At 36.1% G+C, this 19,687-nt stretch overlaps 1 protein-coding gene across 2 annotated transcripts; it reads right to left on the bottom strand.

The window, feature by feature from the left end:
- Positions 1 to 464: 464 nt before the first annotated feature.
- On the bottom strand, positions 465 to 18,756 carry LRIF1 (ligand dependent nuclear receptor interacting factor 1). 2 transcript variants are annotated; one of them, XM_081223649.1, is made up of 4 exons: positions 18,082 to 18,756; positions 5,578 to 7,087; positions 4,082 to 4,354; positions 465 to 3,272 (listed from the first exon to the last, which is right to left on the bottom strand). In XM_081223649.1, exons 1-4 carry the CDS (start codon positions 18,147 to 18,149, stop codon positions 2,835 to 2,837), a joined length of 2,289 nt encoding a protein of 762 aa, XP_081079775.1. In that variant the 5' UTR covers positions 18,150 to 18,756; the 3' UTR covers positions 465 to 2,834. The 2 variants fall into 2 exon arrangements, with proteins under 2 accessions (XP_081079775.1, XP_081079776.1); XM_081223650.1 differs by lacking the exon at positions 5,578 to 7,087 and having other exon boundaries at positions 18,082 to 18,747.
- Between the last annotated feature and the right edge of the window lie 931 nt (positions 18,757 to 19,687).

The following is a 19,687-nucleotide window of genomic DNA, read 5'->3' as shown; positions in this document are numbered from 1 at the left end:
ACTAAGGAACAACCAATAAGGTAGTAGGAAATCAAGAATATGGTGTCTTGGTAGCAGAGTGAAGAACAAATTTCAATGACAGACTTATAAAACGTGTCAAATGGTACTGACAGGTCAAATAAGATAAAGACTAAGAACTGACCATTAGATTTAGCAATATGTTGATTGTTGAAGACCTTGAGAAAAACAGGTTTAGTGGAGTGGTAAAGACAAAACCCTAATTTGAGAGATTTTCAGAACGAGAAGTAGGAGTTTGAGACCATCAGTATAAACAAATGTTGAGAATTTTGCTATAAAGAATTCAAGCCACATTTCCATACCATGGAATTTATTATCAGAAGAAATGTGGTGCTTGATGATTCCATGAGCAGCAAAGCCTTAATAGTAAAAGAAGCAGAAAACATCAAAAGGAGAAGGTAAGAAAATGAAATGAAATGAAAATGGATGCAACATGTCTATTAGGATGCTTTTAGTTGAATTTTATTTAACAAACATTGATACAAACATTGATACATTGCTATGTGTCAAGCACTATTCAAGGATTTATAAATACAATTCATTCAATAATCTTCCAATCCTCAAAATTCATTTGAGATTGCCCTTTTTCCAACCTTTAAATGTACTCTGACATGAGCTCACAATTTTATCTTCTCTGTTTATACTGTTTCCCTAAGTGAAGTTTTCCAGACCTATGACTTCAAATAATATCTATTTACTGATAGCCTTTAACTATGCATCTCCTAGCCCCCAAATTTAATGTTTTAGCTTGACGGGAAAGTGAATTTTTAATATTTTAGCTTGTATTTTCAATTCTCCCACAATGGACATGTACTGCTTCTTTTATAAAATGTTTAAAATTTTTTCAAAGGAGGTAATAATTCATGAAATTATATTCCCACTGATAGATAAATTAAGACTGACAACTGACCACTGCATCTAGCAACATGGAAGTCACTGGTGTCCTTAACAAGATCCATTTTGGTGGAGTAGGGGGAGAAAAATCTGCCTGGAATAGTTTGGCAGTTCCTCAATGAGTTAGGGTATGACCAGCAATTACACTACTAGGTATATACCCAAGAGACTTGAAAACATTATGTCCACACCAAAACATGTACCCAAACATTCAGAGCAACACAGCAACATAACATCCTAGTAGCCAAATGTGTACACAACCCAAATGTCCATAGACAAATGAATGATAACGTGTGCTATATCCATACAGTGGAATGTTACTCAGCAATTAAAAAAAGAATTAAGTACTAATACATGCCACAACACAGATGAAACTTGAAAACATTAAGCTAAGTGAAAAACCAGTCACAAAGGGACATATATGGAGTGATTCATTCCATGCATATGAATATCCCAAACAGGCAAATTTATAGAGACAGAAAGTGTTGCTGGTTGCCAAGGGCTGGGGAAAGGAGAGTCGGGGAGTGACTGCTAATAGGTATGAGGTTTTTGGGGGGTAATGAAAATGTTCTAAAATTAGATCATGTTGATGGTTGCACAACTCTGTGAATATAACCACCACTGAGTTGTACACTTCAAAAGAGTGAACTTTATGATATACAAATTATCTTAATAAAGCTGTTACAAAAACCCAAAAAGGCAAGAGAATCTAGCTGATGTTCAGTTTGCATTTGTTCTACGCCCTCTCAGTATTTTCTGTTTCCTAATTTGTTGCCAATGTCCAGGTTTTATTTGACCCTACTTCCAGGAATTTGTTAATCATTTTAAAAAAATAACCTTTTCCTCCCCCTTAATCCCCATCTCTACACCATTCTCCAACTTGCCAAATCAAAGATAACCAGATAGGAAAATGTCTGCCTCTATTATGAAAAACTACACAGTACCATTTTAAAAAGTATTAAATGTGGCCATGTTCATATTTATTTTTCACACAATCCAAGTCACATATGTACATATTCCCCCCCACCAAAAAAGGAAGCATTTGCCTAGGAATAATAACATATCACTTTAAGCAAACAATACACTATATAGCCTGAATTCTAAAACCCATTTTGTATTATATGAAACTACTTTGTAAAGGTTACAAAACAAACGTCCCTCACTCTTGAGAAATGTTTGAATTTTTAAATAATGCTGCTATAATACATTTTCTTTCATGAAAATTTTTAAAAACTTACAACAATGGTGAGTAGAATGTATCATTTTATCGCAAAGGTTTTTGTGGGCTTTTTTTTTTTTTCGGTACGCGGGCCTCTCCTGTTGCAGCGCACAGACTCCAGATGCGCAGGCTCAGCGGCCATGGCTCATGGGCCCAGCTGCTCCGCGGCATGTGGGATCTTCCCGGACCGGGGCACAAACCGGTGTCCCCTGCATCGGCAGGCGGACTCTCAACCACTGCACCACCAGGGAAGCCCAGAATGTATCATTTTATGGGTAAAGAGACATATAGATATACAAGCCCATTGGAAAAGCTAAGTTTAGAGCTGATTTCCTCTGTTGGATTGTATAATTTAAAAAGTACACAATAATTACCTATTGTTGGAATAACATCTCAGCAATTTAGCTAAATGTACAAACAATAACAAATATTCAAACTGGGGGAATTCAAGTTAAAGTAATAGAAAAATAGAAAACTTCCTTCCAAAATAAGGTATCTAGACAAAGATTCAGATACCCCATGAGATTATTCACAAAAGTCACATAATCAACCTTTTCTGTATTTCTTAAATAAAATTTTATAACTGATGAAAAGAGAAGTTTCATATGCAAAGACACTTTCAGAATGCATCTATAATTAACTTAATGCAAAAGTATATGAAAAAACAGTTATTTCACTGGTCTTTACGTATAGCAACATTTTATTATTTTTGGTTCATCTTCTTACGCATTTCTTCAAGAGCTGCTTCTTTTTCTCTCAGCACCTGCTTAAGTCTTCTTATTTTTTCATCTCTAATGGTTTCTTCTAACTCTGGTGGTGTCATGGAGAAAATATCTTCAGTATAATTTTTATTGAAGGAATGGCTTGGCTCAAAAGCTGTATTTGAACTCAGTGTGTCTTTTTCTTGGTTCCCATGGATACAGTGTTTTACCTCAGATCTCTTTTCTTCCCTGGTTTTGTTGCGGCCTCTGAGAATGTTATGGTGTGATACATTTGAAGTCGGTAAAACACTGTTAACGACTTGGGAACTGGTGACATTAGTTCCTCCATTTACAGTTGTGTTATAAACACTCTCAGTTCTTCTCTTCTTTGTGTGATCCATCTTCTTATTGGTTTTTGCTTTTCTTTTCTTATCAAAACCCTGTTGCAATGTTGAGTAAGATTCCAAAAGAAAAACAAAATATTATTGCTGAATAGTGTGCTCTTGAATTTAACAAAGTTTGCAGATACAAATATTTAGCCATTAAATTCAACTCAACAAAATATAATTCACATATTCCTGCTTAAGTCAAATATTAGAAGTTATAGTGACCTACTATGAAAACCTAACAACCATCTGTGGAGAGCATAAGAAATAGAATTTATTTAATTTTTTTTTCCTCTGCAGAGTAGGCACATAGGGAAGCTTATCACTGGGAAAGGTTGACTGGTTTTAGATCTGAAGTTCAGGATATTATACAGTAATGAAGTATTTATAAGTAGAATGACAGTAAGCAAAGTTATAGGGACTTTATTTTCATCATTATTGTGTAGATTTCTTAAGATGTTTAAATTAAAGTAATACTGCCATATCTGCACGCTTATATTTTCCCTGCATTTCTGTCATTTCTTTTCTTTTTCTTTTTAAATTTTTTTTGGCTGTGCCATGTGGCTTGCGGGATCTTAGTTCCCTGACCAGGAATTGAACTGAGACCCCCAGCAGTGAGAGCTCAGAGTCCTAACCACTGGACTGGTAAGGAATTCCCTAAAGCAACATTTTAAATTAACTGGGGATGCATTTTTACCTGTGCATATACGGTTCTTAACATTGTTTTAGTATAATACATATACATGCAAATTTGGTAACAACTATCATTCATATTAATGCACAAGACTAAAAAAAAAAACAAGAAAATTAATACATTCATATATCTTTGGAGTACCTACAAAGGACACTTTAAAATCTATTACCTGTTTTCTCCCTTCCTCCTTCACTATAAACTCTGTCTCTTTGTAAGTATCACTTTTCACCAAACAGCTAAAGGAATCAAAACCTCCTCCAGAGCCCAAATGGTGAGGAATCCGAGTAAGGCACACGCTCAAATCTTTAGTGAGACCAAATATCTTTCTAAGTTCAGCATCATTGTTCAGATATGATGCCTTATTGCTTCTTCCTTGGGAATTGTTCTTGTCATTTCTTTCTTGAGTAACTTTTTCTAATGTTGATGCCATCTCATTCTGGATCTGGAAATAGGAAAAAAAAACACACAAACAATACTGCCAATTACTTAAGCTATTTTATCAGACTAGCAACTAAGTGATTACCTCATCTTACTTAAAATGCTATGCTTTAAAGTCCTAAATGACTGGATTGTATTACTCTTGCCTTACCACCCACACTTGAAAAGCTGAACTTAACTGAGCAAAACCAAAATGGTCTCCTACAATTTTACTTTCTTGTACTAGGAAAGTAACAGGTAGTTAATTTTTAAACAAATGAAATGAGAATACAGACTAATGACAAGTTAAAAATAATCAATATAACATTATGTTGGAAATTGTCATCTTTTGGAAAACTCTTATAGCTTTAATCAATCTTGTACTTAATCAGAATTTACCTCCTTACATCTCTGGAGTTCACTGAATTCTGTACTGAAGGGGAGAAATACTGAACATTATTAAGTAGACCTCTAAGAAGGAAAATGTGGGTACAAATATTTAGTGATTACACATACACATATCTTAAGTAGAACAGAAGGATAACTATGTGGATTTGTTGAGTAATTGAATGAGTCAGAAAGAAGGGCTAAAAAAAGGAACAGGAGACTTGTATACTAAAAAAACAAAAAACAACCAAACAACCCAATCAAGATGTTGATAAATTCTTTTTCCACAAATGACTGAAAGGTATTAATTAGCCATATCCTGCCCCTTCTACCGTCTACCTAAAAAAGTTGCCAGGTATCTCCCTACCACCACAAAACAAACAAACAAATCCCAGCACTGCTCTGTGCATAATATTAATCTCTTCATATACTAAAAGTAAGCTCTTAAGTATATATGTATGCATGTATATGTATTTATGTGTACAAAGATATATACATATATATATATATATACACACACACACACAATTTTACTAAGCTTTGAATTCACATTATCCTTCTCCAACCCTTCTAAATCTTGTTGCTCTGTGATTTGTTTGTTTAATTTTGCTTTGAAGACTTGGCATGCCAAATGGTTCTAGAGAAAAATACTGCTTCAGCTCTATTACACTCCTCAAACATTTCCTTCAGATGAAAGCTTTGACTTAATTAAGGATTCACGTGCGCATGGTATGCGTGTGATGAAGAGGAGGATGGGAGAGGAGGGAAAGAGAGGTATCATAGGTAACTAACTTTGAGAATTAAGAAAGAAAAATTTTCTATATACATAGATAAAAAAACACCCTAACATGGGAAATTTACCTTTGGTTCTTGGTCTCTGAAAACACACTGTTGTGAAGTAACAGTTGTTGCATCAACAGAGGAACTTATTTTCTCTATGCTGTGGATGATATTTCCTTTTCTGGGGGAATTTTGTCCTGTACTAAATCCATCTGGAAAGTCTGGCTTTGAGAATAAAGTCTTACTCTGCTTTAAGTAGTTAATGGATTGGTTCATACTATGTGGGTTTGGGGTAGAAAGAGATGGTTTCTCCACTTTCTTATTCTTCTCTGCCCTTAGATTGGCCATGGAAGCAAGCTGGGTATTTGAAAGTGATTTTGTCTCCATCTGGGAAGATTTACTTTTAGCCAAAACAATATTTACAACCTCTCTGGATATTTCTGTGACTGGACTTGAACTTACTATCTGTGATGTATCTTTTCTTGGTGGAATATCAGGAGAAACAGAATTCTCTTGGTCAATTTGTGATGGCAAAACATCTGTCCCCCTTTTAGCCAACAGATAGACTTTCCCATTAAACATAACCAAAGCATTATCTTTAATAGGCATACTTTTGGATTGTGTCCCACTAGGACTGATGGTACTCAATGGTGGCATATTTACAGTATCATCTCCCAAACTTTTCCTATCTACAAAAGTTTTTAAAATCTTTGAAGCCACATTATTTGAAGATTTAACAGGAACAAGAGATGGAGTGCAAGGCTGTAGATTTTCTTGAAAAATCCATTTCACTGGAGCAGCTTGAGAATGCTGACCACCTTTTAATTGTGTCTCTTTAGCAACATTCATTGGAATCTGTGTGGTATTTAGTATCATTGGCTTTGCTATTTCTGTAACAGGTTTTGGGTAAATGTTTTGAAAGTTCTTGGTAACTACATTTTTCACTGTATTTACAGGAGATACATAAATAACAGTTGGTATTTGGGAGGCCTCAACTGTTCCTGAGGTACTTGTGGTTGCAGTTGCAAGTATCTTTTGCTGAACTGAAGGAGGCAATGAAGACGCTGGTACAGATTTCACTTCAGCATGGGCTGGAATCTGTAAATGATGCCCAGAAGGCAAAACCGGAGACTTCACAGTCATTGGAAGACTCTGGGTATTTACTAAAATATAAGATGAATCATTTTGTGTTGAGGAGGGAGAAACAGCAAACGTTTGCATGGTGAGTCCATCAATTTTCACACCATGACTCTGAACTTTAGAAACTGATGAGGTAAAATTTTCAGTTCCCACAGAAGTAACTCTAACTTTTTCTGCTGTGTCTACTGTTCTTGTAAGAAAATAGTTTGAAGAACTGGCTGGCTGAAAAATGGGCATTTGAACTGATGCACTTGTGGAGGAGCTGGAAATCTGAGTCTGAAAAGTAACTTGAACTGGATTTCCTGTATTCCCTTTCAAAGCATCAGACATGACTGTAGATTGAACTAGTGGTATAAGATTTCCAGAGGAATTAGGAATTGGAAGTAATTGCAGAAGATTTTTTCCATCCGAGCCAATCGTCTGAACTACTTGGTACATGCAGCCTGAAACACTTAAAAGAACATCGTGTAAATAAATACAACATACTACATGGTATATACATTTTATTTAAAAACAAGTATTTGCAAACACTATGTTTTAAAAATAAAAAATTATAAAATATAATAATGTAAGTATGTAATTTGTCACTTTGAGTTTTCAAAGTGAAATACTGCAAAAGAAAGATTTTGAAGAAGTAGAAGAGATAATCAAAGATACGGTCAGCTTTGATATAGATCTCCTCACATGATTAGGCAATGGGTATAAGATATTAGCATTTATTCCTAAAAGTAGACTTTTCTAAGTTTTACCTTGTATAAAATTTCAGCTACTAGAATATGCTCCTCTTAAACTATTAGCATCCTTCCTTCTTTTCCTTCAATTCTTTCCTCTAGTCCTTCTCCTTTACTATTATTGACCAGGATTCTTATTTTACCTCCATTTATGCTTATTCTATTTCCCTCACTCTTTTCTCCCCCTACCCAATCTGTTCTGTATTCTTCCCACTGATAATGACAAGTTCTACTGTCAGCCATTCTTTTGCTTAAGGCATCTCTTAAGATGATACCTTAGTTTGCCACATTTCTGGAGACTAAACTGAGTTACTCATGTAGGAACCAGTTTTTTCTTTGATTTATTGTTCCAGCATGTTTGATATTTGGTGTTAAATAGCTCTTGGTATGGCAATTACTCATATTAGTTCCAATTGCCGGTCAACCCATATTTATAATAGCAACATCATTTCAACTGAACGGTTTTCAGTGACTGTGGAATACACTGGAAGTCAATAATTTTTTAACTTAGCCTATTTTGATTCTATTAACAGTTATCAGCTATTACTTAGCACAGATCGTCTGATTTTTTTAAAAAAATCCAATACTAATCTGTATCTGTTTGTATAATCAATTATTTGTAGATTACTTAAATGCAGACACCTCAAGTTATACATACCTGAAACCATCCTTCAGTTCTTGGACAATACTAAACCCTCATGGGACTCAGGGTAGTCACACATGCTACTTAGTTATTCTTCACCCACCCATATACTCAACTCTCAACATAAATGATACTTCCCAGAAGATACATTCTCTGGCCACCTTAACTACCCTTGCTCTTCCTTCACAGGTAATAATATTACATCTGTTAGTTTCCTTCATGGTACATATCACAAGTTGTCATCATATATTAATGTTTTTTTTCCACTGGTCTACATATTGTCTCTCATACTAAATTCCAGCAATATGGGTACAGAGTCCATGTCCTATAGACCCAATATGGCCTTACATGACTAAGATTAAATGAAAAAAATTTAAGAATGAAAAATAATAATTAGAATCCTCAGTAGTGTAGAGGTGTGTTTTTCTGCCTATAGGTGTTTTTAAAGCTTCAGGTATTAATACAAATGAAAGCCAAGATTCTAGGAAGCACTGGATTCAGTTTTACCTTTCTGCAACCCCAAATAACATAATTATATCCTTATAAATATTTAAAAGTTTTCTGGCCCTTTGATAGCACTTCAAAATGTTATATTTACTTTCAATAAATTAAAAGTTAATCTCTAAAGAAGTATGAACAAAAAGAAACGTATGAATTCTTGCTTTGACAGCTTGAAGAAGAAAACCCACCTTCACCTCCTCCCTATCCCCCAAAAAGCAAATATAAACTGGATCAGAACTTAATTTATTAAACCAAAATTTACTGAGTGTCTGTTATGGTTTAGGCACCAGACTCAGTTATGTAGCTCAGTAAGCTACAGCCTGGGGCCAAGTCTGGCACCCTCCCTGTTTTTGTAGAGTACACAAGCTAAGAATGGTCTTTTTATTTTAATTTTTAAAAATCACAAAAATAACATTTTGTGATATATGAAAATTATGAGTTTCAAAACTCTGTATCCATAAATAAAGTTTTATTAGTAAACAGTCACACCCATTTTTTATGTATTGTACATGGCTGCTTTCTGCTGCAACAACAGAGTTAAGTAGTTGCAGCAAAGATCACATGGCCTATAAAGCCTAAACATTTACTATCTGGTCCTTTACAGAAAATGTTTGCTAGCCTCTAAGCTAGTTCAACCTACAATCCCTAAAAGAACTTAAAATGCTGGGTACATGGACATGTAAATAGGCAATTTTTATTGAGATAAATGATGTACTTGGAAGAGTACAAAAATGCTCACTCCTTTTCTTTAAACATTTTCTTCCCAAGGTTTCCTAGATATGACATACTTCTATCCCTGTAGTGACTCCTCAGTCTTCTTTGCCAACTCATCCTGCTTGAATCAACCTTAAAATGTTGGAATTCACCAAAGCTTAGAGTAAATTCTTCTCTTCTTACTCTGTAAGCTTTCCCCCAGATGATTTATTTTATATGCATGACTTCAATTAAACTACCATTTCTGTATCAACAATTCAAATAGTTATATCTTAGCTCTTTTGAGATTCAGGATTATATGTCCAACTTCCCTCTTGACATTTCCATTCAGAATCTCAAATGCACCTAAAACTCAACATGGTCTTTTCCAGTGTTTTTCCTTCAGTAAATGGCATCCAAACTATCTTAGATGCCTAAATCTGAACAAGTAATTCCAGCTTTCTTACCATCTGTATTCAACCTATCACAAAATCCTGTTGATATTAACTCCTAAATTTACCTTGATCTATTCAATCGTTTACAAATCAATTGTTCCCACTCTAGTCCATCTCTGGCTTGGTCTATTATGGTAGCTTCATAACTGGTCTTTTCTTCAGTCTGCCATCTCCTCTTCAAATTACTCAGCACTCTAACACTAGCCCTTCCCTGCTTAAAACATTTCATCAGCTTCCCACTTTCTTTGAGTGGTAGAAAGAAAACCAAGAGATTCTGATGCAATGGAAGCCAAAGGAAGAGAGAGTTTCAAAAAAATTGGGCAATTCTATTGAAAGTTTCTGAGAGGCCAAGTAGGATGCAGGTTAAAAATGTATACTGGAATTAAGGGCATGAGGATCACTGATGGCTTTAAAAGAGCAGTTTGGTGGGGAAAGAAGTTGGTAGGAGTGAATATGAAGAAAGAATATGAAGACAGCAAGGACTGACAACTCTTTTATGAGCTTTGACTGTAAGAGGAAGAGAAAAACTGGAAAGCACCTGGAAATTAAATGGGGTCAAAGAAAAGATCTTTTTTTTTCTTTTTTTTTAATGTTAGGTGAACTAGAGCATAAATGCTCATGTGAGTCAACAAAAGGAAGAGACTGGTAATAAAGGAGAAAGAGGGGTAATTAATAATGTAAAGTTTGAAAAGGAGGTAGGAAATTGAGACCGTAAGACAGTTGAAGGGACTGAACCTTAAAGAGAGCTGGAGATGTATGTCTTTTCATAGGAACTGGAAGAGAGGTTAGGTGCATTTGCAGGTAAGTTAAAGCTTTGGCATTAGAAGGTTGAGGTAATTATGATCTAGTGGCTTTTCCTTGTACTATGAAATAAGGACATGACATCATTTGCTAAGAAGAGCAAAAACAAGGAGAGATTTGAGGATAATCAAAAAGATTCGAGGGCTTCCCTGGTGGCGCAGTGGTTGAGAGTCCGCCTGCCGATGCAGGGGACACGGGTTCGTGCCCCGGTCTGGGAAGATCCCACATGCCGCAGAGCGGCTGGGCCCGTGAGCCATGGCTGCTGAGCCTGCGCGTCCGGAGCCTGTGCTCTGCAAGGGGAGAGGCCACAACAGTGAGAGGCCCGCCTACCGCAAAAAAAAAAAAAAAAAAAAGATTCGAAACAGTCTTTGTGAAAAGTAAGCTGACCTCAGAAAATATCAGTCATAAGGCAGTGTTGATGGCCCAGGGAGATAGGTAATGATCATGAATTCATAGTAATACCAACCTGTGCTCATGAGAGTCTCCCTGTTTCACCAGGTATAGGCAGAGAAAGTAAATCACTGAGTTCATCCAAGATTGGGGTGGCTTCAGAAGGGTATAACAAAAATCAAAGAGGAACAAAAGATTTTAGGGTACTGAAAAAAATTACCAAATGATGAAATGCAGAATCTATACTAGATGGGAAGGAAATGAGAACATAAAAGGCTAATGTATAGGGAGAAAATAAAGGGAATGGACTGAGGGCCAGATAAAGAACAGTCAGAGTGGGAATACTTAAACAACTAAGCTAAAATATAGGAACTGGTGTTTGGAAAGCAGGATGCCTAAATCAAGAATTTTGTAGATGCAGCAACTTCATCTGATAACAAGAACTACAGAAGTGGATAGCTGGTGATAGAATGGAGAAAACACTGAGGAAAAAGATCTTTGTACTGAAAGACCAGGTGACAAAGAGGTTATTGACACAGATGCTAAAGTTATGTAGGATTAGAGAGAAGATTGGGATGTGGGTGCCAAGTTCAGTGACACAAAGTTGGTAGATGGTGTTAATGAACCATAATTAGGACCATCTACCAACTTTCTGTCACTGGTATGCCAAAAAGTTGTCTTGAAGCCCACTGTCTTCTACTGTCTTCTGCAATCTATTTTCTTTCCCATTATTCTACGACACCTTATTCTCAAAGATTACGAAATATGTCTGCACAGCTAAATCTGGCTTTACTCTATACTCATTCCCTAGGTGCTCTCTGCTGAAATTAACACTGGTAGCTAATTATCCCTCCATCTTGAACCTCTTCCTACTACGATTTCCATTGTGTACAATATTTGTCTTTCTTAATGTTCCCTTTCTTATTCATTTTCTGCATTTTAAGTATCCAACTATGACTTCTCCCAAAAGTACAGTTCTTGACCCTGTTTTTTCTTTAACACATTCTTCCTTTGTAAATCAACCATACCTCAATAAAAAAATAAAATTTTAAAAAGGCATTCTTCCTTAAAGACTGCACCAAGGTAAGAGTTCAAAGCTTCAACTATTACCTTCAACTATCTCTTCTGCAATAATGACTCTCATGTTATATCCTTTTATTCTATCCCCCAATATTGACCTCAATTCCATATTTGTGATGTCTGACCAAACACTTTCACTTTTAATACCACTACTTTAAAGTTAAAATTACTCTGTACTGAAAACTACTACTCTATCTTACCATCCAGTCATGTGTCAGCACTACTGTTTTCCATGTCACTTAGGTCTTAAATCACCTAGTAATCTCTATCTTTACCACCCTCTTTATTCACCTTTAATTCATCCATAGTACTTTGTATAGATACTTACAAAGGATAAACATTCAATAAATGTATACTGAATGAATCACCAAGTCTATAAAGTTTTTTTTTTTTTTTTACAGCTCTTACTCATATTCTCTTTCTTCACCTTTGCCACTTCTACTTGCTAGATCAGACCTGCATCACCTTGTATCTAGTCCTCATTATCTCATTCCTATGTTTGGCTCTGACTTTTAAACTAGTTTTTCTGACTGTGGCCATTATCATTATGTATCTCTGGCAGACTACATCATTGTTTTCATCCTGTTACCTCCTTGCTTAAAGTTTCAGTAATTCATCAGTGCCAATTCAGCCTGACATGAAAATCATCTACAATCTAGCCCAACCAATCTCTACAACAGTACCACCTAAAACGTCTCAGCATAAAATCTCTGGTCCTACCAGAAAGGTCTCTACTATTCTGGATTGTCTCATGTACATTATTTACTCTAAGAATTCTTTAAGTTTTTTTTCCTTCTCTAACAATTTAAAACATAGTTATAAACTGAGGATCAATCCATCTTCTCCATGAAATATCTGCTAGTCACTCAAACTCATATTAATTTCTTCCAAGCTGGAATCCCTAAAGCACTCTCATTGGTGCCACTAATGCTAGGAGTTACATAATGCCTTCCATATGGCCTTTGATCTATTAGTTAATTTTAAAAAATGAGTAAAGTATTTTTTTCCTCAGTGAGCTTGAAACCCCTTATGGTCAGAGACTACATCATTTATTTTATAACTGTTCTTCCAATACCAAGCACAGTAGGCCCTCAAAAAATTATTTTAAAAATAAGGCAGCTCTTTCAAATATTTTAAACATATTGAAATGTCTCAATACCTTTATTGTTTAGTCTTATTTAGTTTATGCACTTCATTTGTCAGTAACATGTGGCTAACAGATTAGAAGCTTCAACAGAGCAGAACACACGCTTTTATAATTAATTATTTGTATGGGGCAAACATTTTAATTGGCATATTAGTTAAACAAATCACACAGGCTTCTGATACTTCATTCATATACTTTATTATATGGCCCCTATATTTCCGCTTTATAAAAAACATTTATATTGCACAAACTCTTTTCAAATCTAATCACGGATTTTTCCTCTCTTCTCCATTTCCCCTCCAAAAAAGGGAAGGAAAATACAGTTTCTTCTATGTCAGTATATCAGTAGAAATTCATACAATCTACCAGAGACCATAAATTCATTAAGGGTAGGTTATCCTATTCATATCTATATTCTCTACACCTAATAGAGCAACTGGCACACTGTAGACAATATTAGCTGAATTGAATCCTACAAGCTCTAATTTTTAAAAAAATCTGTGATTTCCTAGTAACAAATGGAATGAGTTCTAAAAATTAAACTGAAATGCAGAATGCTAAGGAAAGAAGTGATAAATCAGGGTGAAATTCATACTTCTTCAATCAATATATATATTTTTCAGCTATAGAAGAGAACTTCCACTTAACATACTAAAACCCTATAAAGATTCTGTTTTCTTAAAGATCATATTCTGTTAGCTAAGGTTAGAACAAAAACTAGAACCGGACTTTGCATCCTATGCTCTCATTAGGTAATCAACATGGTAATTACTTTAAACCAACTAGGATTTGAACTGAGAAACTACATTGGAAAACTAATACAGTTTAAGGCTTTAAAAGAGAACACAGGAATACATTCGAAAGATTATGGGCTTCTAATCCTGGCTCTTCCAATTATTAGTTGATTGACTTTGGTAAATTTACTTAACCTCTTTGAATCTTTCTTCATTTGTAAAGGTTTGCTATAACTGGTTGGGATTCTAATAAGCTCCCAATATATGCTAGATATCATCTTCCACTAAAATATATAATTCGTGTCCAAGAACAAGTAAATGAATCAGGTAATCTTTTGAAAATGTGAGAAATTTAATAAAAGATATAGTAAACATACTTATAATATTATATAACTTCTGTCATTTTTGACTATTCTAATTTTGAGTGAAGCATTTACAGATTAGATATGGAATGATAAAAATTTTGCAGGTTACTGAACATTTCATAGATAATTTTGCAAAATTTTCAACTGCTAAGACTTTTTTCCATCTTACTCTCTCTGATTCAACATTATGTACATACATAACATACACAAGTACATAATGTAATAATATATGATAATATTTACCATATAATATTATATACATAATAGATATGTTATTGTAAACAGTTGTCATTAACTCTAACCCTAATAAACAGTCCAACAAGGTAGATATTGCCATTCCTATTTTATAGTTGAGAAAACAAAGATTTAGTAATATTAAATAACTTATTCAGAGACATGCTTTCTTGGGCAATCCCATGCATTTTCTTGTATTTACTTTAGCATAACCCTAATATAACAGGGTCTCAAAAATTCATGCATAAACTGAGAGATTAATGAGAAATAGATTTCAGTTAGCCTTATGGTATGTGTGTCTCTCTCTCTCTGCCTCTCGTACACACACACACACACACACACACACACAAATCACAACGGCTAAGATAATAACACTTACACTGTACAAAACTAAATGCACACTGAACTGACAATGAAACATTATCTGTCTAACCAAACCAAGCCCCCTGCTGAGGACACCCATTTTAGCTCCCTATTTAAGAACAAAGGGTCAAAGGCAGATAGAAGCCAACTGCTTATCACTCTCTATTTTCAGCTCTGACCCTGCCTGAGTTTCAGATTCAAATATCTCGCTGATTGCCTTCTTGGTGTGTTCCTCACCTCAATTAATTTACCAATATCTACCCAGAAAATTGGCATCATAATTGATCCACTGTTCTTCATGCCAATTCACTGACAAGGTCTGCCTATTTTCCTTTCTATATTTCTTTGAATCCAACCCTTGCTCTCCATTAGCTAGTGCAGGCTCTCAGAATATCTGAAAGGACAACTGAAATAGAATCCTTATATGCCTGACCCCTCACCCCCAAATCTACACTGCCATCAGTTACCTAAAATGACACCTGACCATGACAGTTCTTAAAATCCTCTGAAGGCTCTCCAACAGATGAAGTCTAATCTTTCAGCAAACCCTTAAGAGCTCTCTATTTATCCTACTTATTACTAGTAATAAGTCATACTGCTGATTTTTTTTAATCAATTCCCTCTTCCTGGGCATAGCCTGCATTCATCTTTAATTGGATAGCTGATACTTACATTCCCCAACTCAGCCACTCCAGAAACCTTTCCTACAATTCCCTTTCTGTATGCCCTCACAGCATCATCCTGTGCATAACACTATTAAAAAGTGTATTACATCATATCCACCTCTAGACTTGAGGTTTTTCATGGGCATGGCCCATATCCTACTCTTTAGTCAGTCTCTCCATTTAGCACTGTCTGTCACATAGCAGGCACTCAGTGAACGTTTTTTAACCAAATGTTTGAACGATACAGATAATAAGTGGTGACCTAGAATATGAACCTAGGTCTCTGTAACTCTACCTTGTTTCTGTACCTCTACCAAGGTCTTTGTAACTCTACTGTACCATTCTGACTCCTGCTTTGCTCTTTGCATATGAAGTCCAAATCTAAATAAACTTAATGTTTACTGTCACAAATATCTTCCAGATTTTTCCTTTGTACTATAAGATTAAATTTGGGTTTTACATTTTATGCACTGATGAAGAGATACTTTTTAAACAATAAACATTCTGTATCACATTACTGAAAAACTTTACAGCAGGAAAGAAGTAACTCAAGAAAAACTCAAGTATCTACAGAAAATAATAAAATCATATAGTCATTTTAAACTTATGAAGAAAATGATTTTGTACCATCAAAATATAAGAAAATATAAGAAATATAAGAAAATGAAGCTTCCAATAAACTAAAGAGATGACATTAATCCAACTATTTGCAAAAGTATATTTGGACATCATGCAGATTGTTACTTATAAAAAAGAATAGAATCAAATATGCAATCAATAACCAAAGTAAATGTCAAATAGTTTCAGAAAGGCATCTTGTAAATGTCCGAAGTATGTGATTTAAAATCTAGAGGATTTGAAGAAATAAATGCATTCAAAGATGATAAAAATAATGCATAAACCAGTGAGTTAATGAATTCCAGATAACTGATGAATGTAACTAAAACAGAATTCAACTTGTAATGTTTTAAAAATATAGATAGCCAAAAGAAGTAGAAACTGGATAACAGAGTTAAATAACACAATATACAAAAAGTAAGATTCTTACTCTATCTTATTTCTGATATTGAAAAAGAATGCAATCCTGAAACAAATTGTGTTAAATTGGGGTAAATCAGATGTTATCAAATATCCAGGTACTAAAACAAGATAGAAGAAATGAACAATCATTAAAGATTAATTCTATTTTTGCATATCTATACAGGGCACTATCTCTGCCTTCCCCCTCAACTTCTACCAAAAATAAGCCAACAAAAAACATACATGCACAAAAGCTGGCTCTTGTTAAGACCTGAAATACAATGGTTCTTTCTTGGCAGTTCTTCCATATGGTTTTAGCTCAACACTTTTGGTGACGATTTCTCTTTAGAATATTATGCATACTTTTTAGAAGTGTTTATTACAATTAGGTTTTATATCTACTTGTAACTACCTACTTCCTGGGCTAAAATTTGTATAGAAGTAAAGTTGTATCCTTACGATAATAATAATAGCTAACATTTAAATAATGCTTTTCTATTTTTCCTACACTAAGTATTTTAGTATATTCATTATTTTAATCCTTAAAATACCTCTAGGTGCTCTTATTTACAGACTGGAAACCAGGTCACTTGGCTTCACAAATAGTAACTAGCAAAGATAGCATTAAACCTAGTGAGCCCTTTTTTCTTCAATCATAAATGCTCTTCCATGATTTTTACATCTCCATTTCCATGCTTTCTTCTTCACATTTTCCTTCTGCAGGGACTCGTTAACTTTCTTCTCGCCACTTATTATATACCCACAAACCATGGAGAGTACAACTTAAAATATTCTACCTTAGCAAACAATTTTGTTCCGGTTTTATTTCTTCTTGATTAATATGAGCTTAAAAAAAACACTGAGTTAGTGATAAACTATTGTCTAAATTTACAAATAAGTGTCTAAGAAATACTAGAATCTCCCCCTGACAAATGTAATTCCTCTACATAAACATCCAATTCGAGACGACATTCTCATTACACCTGCTTCAAATATGCTGTTCGAAGGGATTAACTTTACATGATAATTTCTCTATTTTCACTTTTCTTTATCTTCAAATAAAGCCATTATTCGAAATTTTAAAAAAATCGATTCTCTTATTCCAGAACAATTCTTCGGTTTCTATATTCATATACTCTTATCAATTACACAAAAATATGTCCTTTCCTTCTCACTAACTCTCTTAAATTACAGTTATTTTCCCTGAAGGTCCAGCGCCACCTGAGCTGCACTTGCTAATCCGCGCGGATTGCTGCGTGTTTTTCTGCGAGTGCGCGAGAATCTTCCAGAAGATTTTGCTCACACAGGCGCGCCGGCCATGTTGATTCTCCTCTCCCGTGGAGATCTACTCTGTCAGCCTATGAAACTTCAGACGCTGGAGTCCTGCGGAGCCAGGGCAGAGGCTGACTGCGTCAGGCTCTGAAGAGGTTTTACGTTTCCGACAGGGACGTGCTCTAAGGGCTCTAAGTGCCAAACTGCCGCGCACTTCCCCTGGAGTGCTCACCCAGCGGGATCAAAGGCATCTGAATTGCAGAACGTCAGGAAACGACGGCCGACTCGACATCCTGCTAAGAGACGGGCGAGATGCGGCCATGTCGAGGGAGATTCGAAACCGGTACTTACCAGTGCGAGGCGTTGCCTGACTTTTCCTCTGTAGGTTTCAGGAAGACCCTCTGTAGGTTATTGGACATTTTAGAGGAGTGGGAGGGACCAGTACATCCAGGAAAAGGGGCAGTGTCGGGGCCGAGGTCCTCCAAGTGGCGAGAACCAGAGCGAGAGGATGTAGGGATGGATGCCCCGTAGCAGCTCAGAGTGGTTAGAAGCTGAAAGGAGAGCGACGGCGGGCTCTCGAGAAGGCGTATCCTCAGGCTTCGGAGGGAGACGGCGCAGCCACCAGAAACCGGAAGAATCGAAGAGGCTGACGGGGCGGGTCCGTCCTTAACCTCTGAGAAAACAACCCTGAGTCTCCGCCTCCTCAGCGCCTAGCCTAGGACATCGCTCCAGAGTCACCGGGAATCAGCGCGGGAGGCGTGGCCTTAATGGCGCCGCCCCTATCAGTGCCGGGTCTGTGGTGAAGACCAAGCCAGACGGGCTCGGCCGACCCCGCCCACCAAGGCCGCCAGCGAGAGCAAAGCTCAGCCTAGCAGCTTCCGGCATCGACACATCCGGTCGCCAAGGTGAATGGCTCGCTAACGCCCCGCCCTTATGCTGCGATCCAATCGCAGGTGACGTTTGCTGTCTCTTCTTCCGGATCAAGTAACGAATCGCAAAAGAAAATTCTCCAGATACCTACGCAAAATAAAATGTTTCCGGGGTCAGTCGCAAAGTTTCTGCCTTTGTATTCGCCGCTAGTGTAAGTTTCCTCTCCCGCCAGTGCTTTAAAAGACATCGGAGGGCTCTTTTGAAGCCATATGCACTCCTGGCGCGAGAAAATTTTACATGCCTGCCTGTGGCAAGCGCCTATATTATTGCTACTTCCTGAGGGTTTCTTGTTTTTTTTCCTTGCTTGAAGCTTTGCCTCGAGATTTAACCTAATCTCTCTCTCCACCCCACCCTTAATCCTCGCTCGAAATTACTTATTGTCATATAGTTAACTACTTGATTCTCTAAAAGTTTAATTCCCCATATAGACTTACCTTTTGGCATCTTTATTTGGATCTCCAGAGAAAAACTTTGCAGAAGTCTCTTGATTCCCGCTGTTAAAATCTCTTATTTGAGGAACAGGTTAAGTCTCTGGCTTCAGCTGGGACTAGAAGGAAGCTGTGAGAGGAGTGGTTTAGGAGATCCAGTTTTATCAGCTAGAGGCAGTAAAACTGTAAACTGGCTCAAATTTAGGAGATTGATGTATGGTAGCCAAGTTAAAAGGTTTATTTTGTTTTTTTATAAATGCTGGGTACTCATTCTCCTAACTCCTTAATCAGCTAGTACTGATGAAAGATCTTGATGTTCTGATACAGAAAGTAATACTTTTTAACTACTGTTCACTCTTTGTTAAAGGTTAATTTTAGTGATGTCGAATCCTGTGTGTGTAACTGGCATTATATTTCAGTCAAATATTTCCCATACTAAAGAGAGGGCAGAGTGGTGAGCCCTTAATACTGTCTTGGTTCTGATCATCATCCTATCTCTGAAGGCAAAACTACTTGAACGAGTTGCCTATTCTTGGCTTGTTACATTTTCTCACCATTCATTTCTTAACTTTGCAGTTTGGCTTCTCCTCATATCCATC

Source organism: Mesoplodon bidens (assembly GCF_964165515.1).
Source record: "Mesoplodon bidens genome assembly, chromosome: 2".
Taxonomy (NCBI): domain Eukaryota; kingdom Metazoa; phylum Chordata; class Mammalia; order Artiodactyla; family Ziphiidae; genus Mesoplodon; species Mesoplodon bidens.
This window is presented reverse-complemented; position numbering and strand designations above follow the sequence as displayed.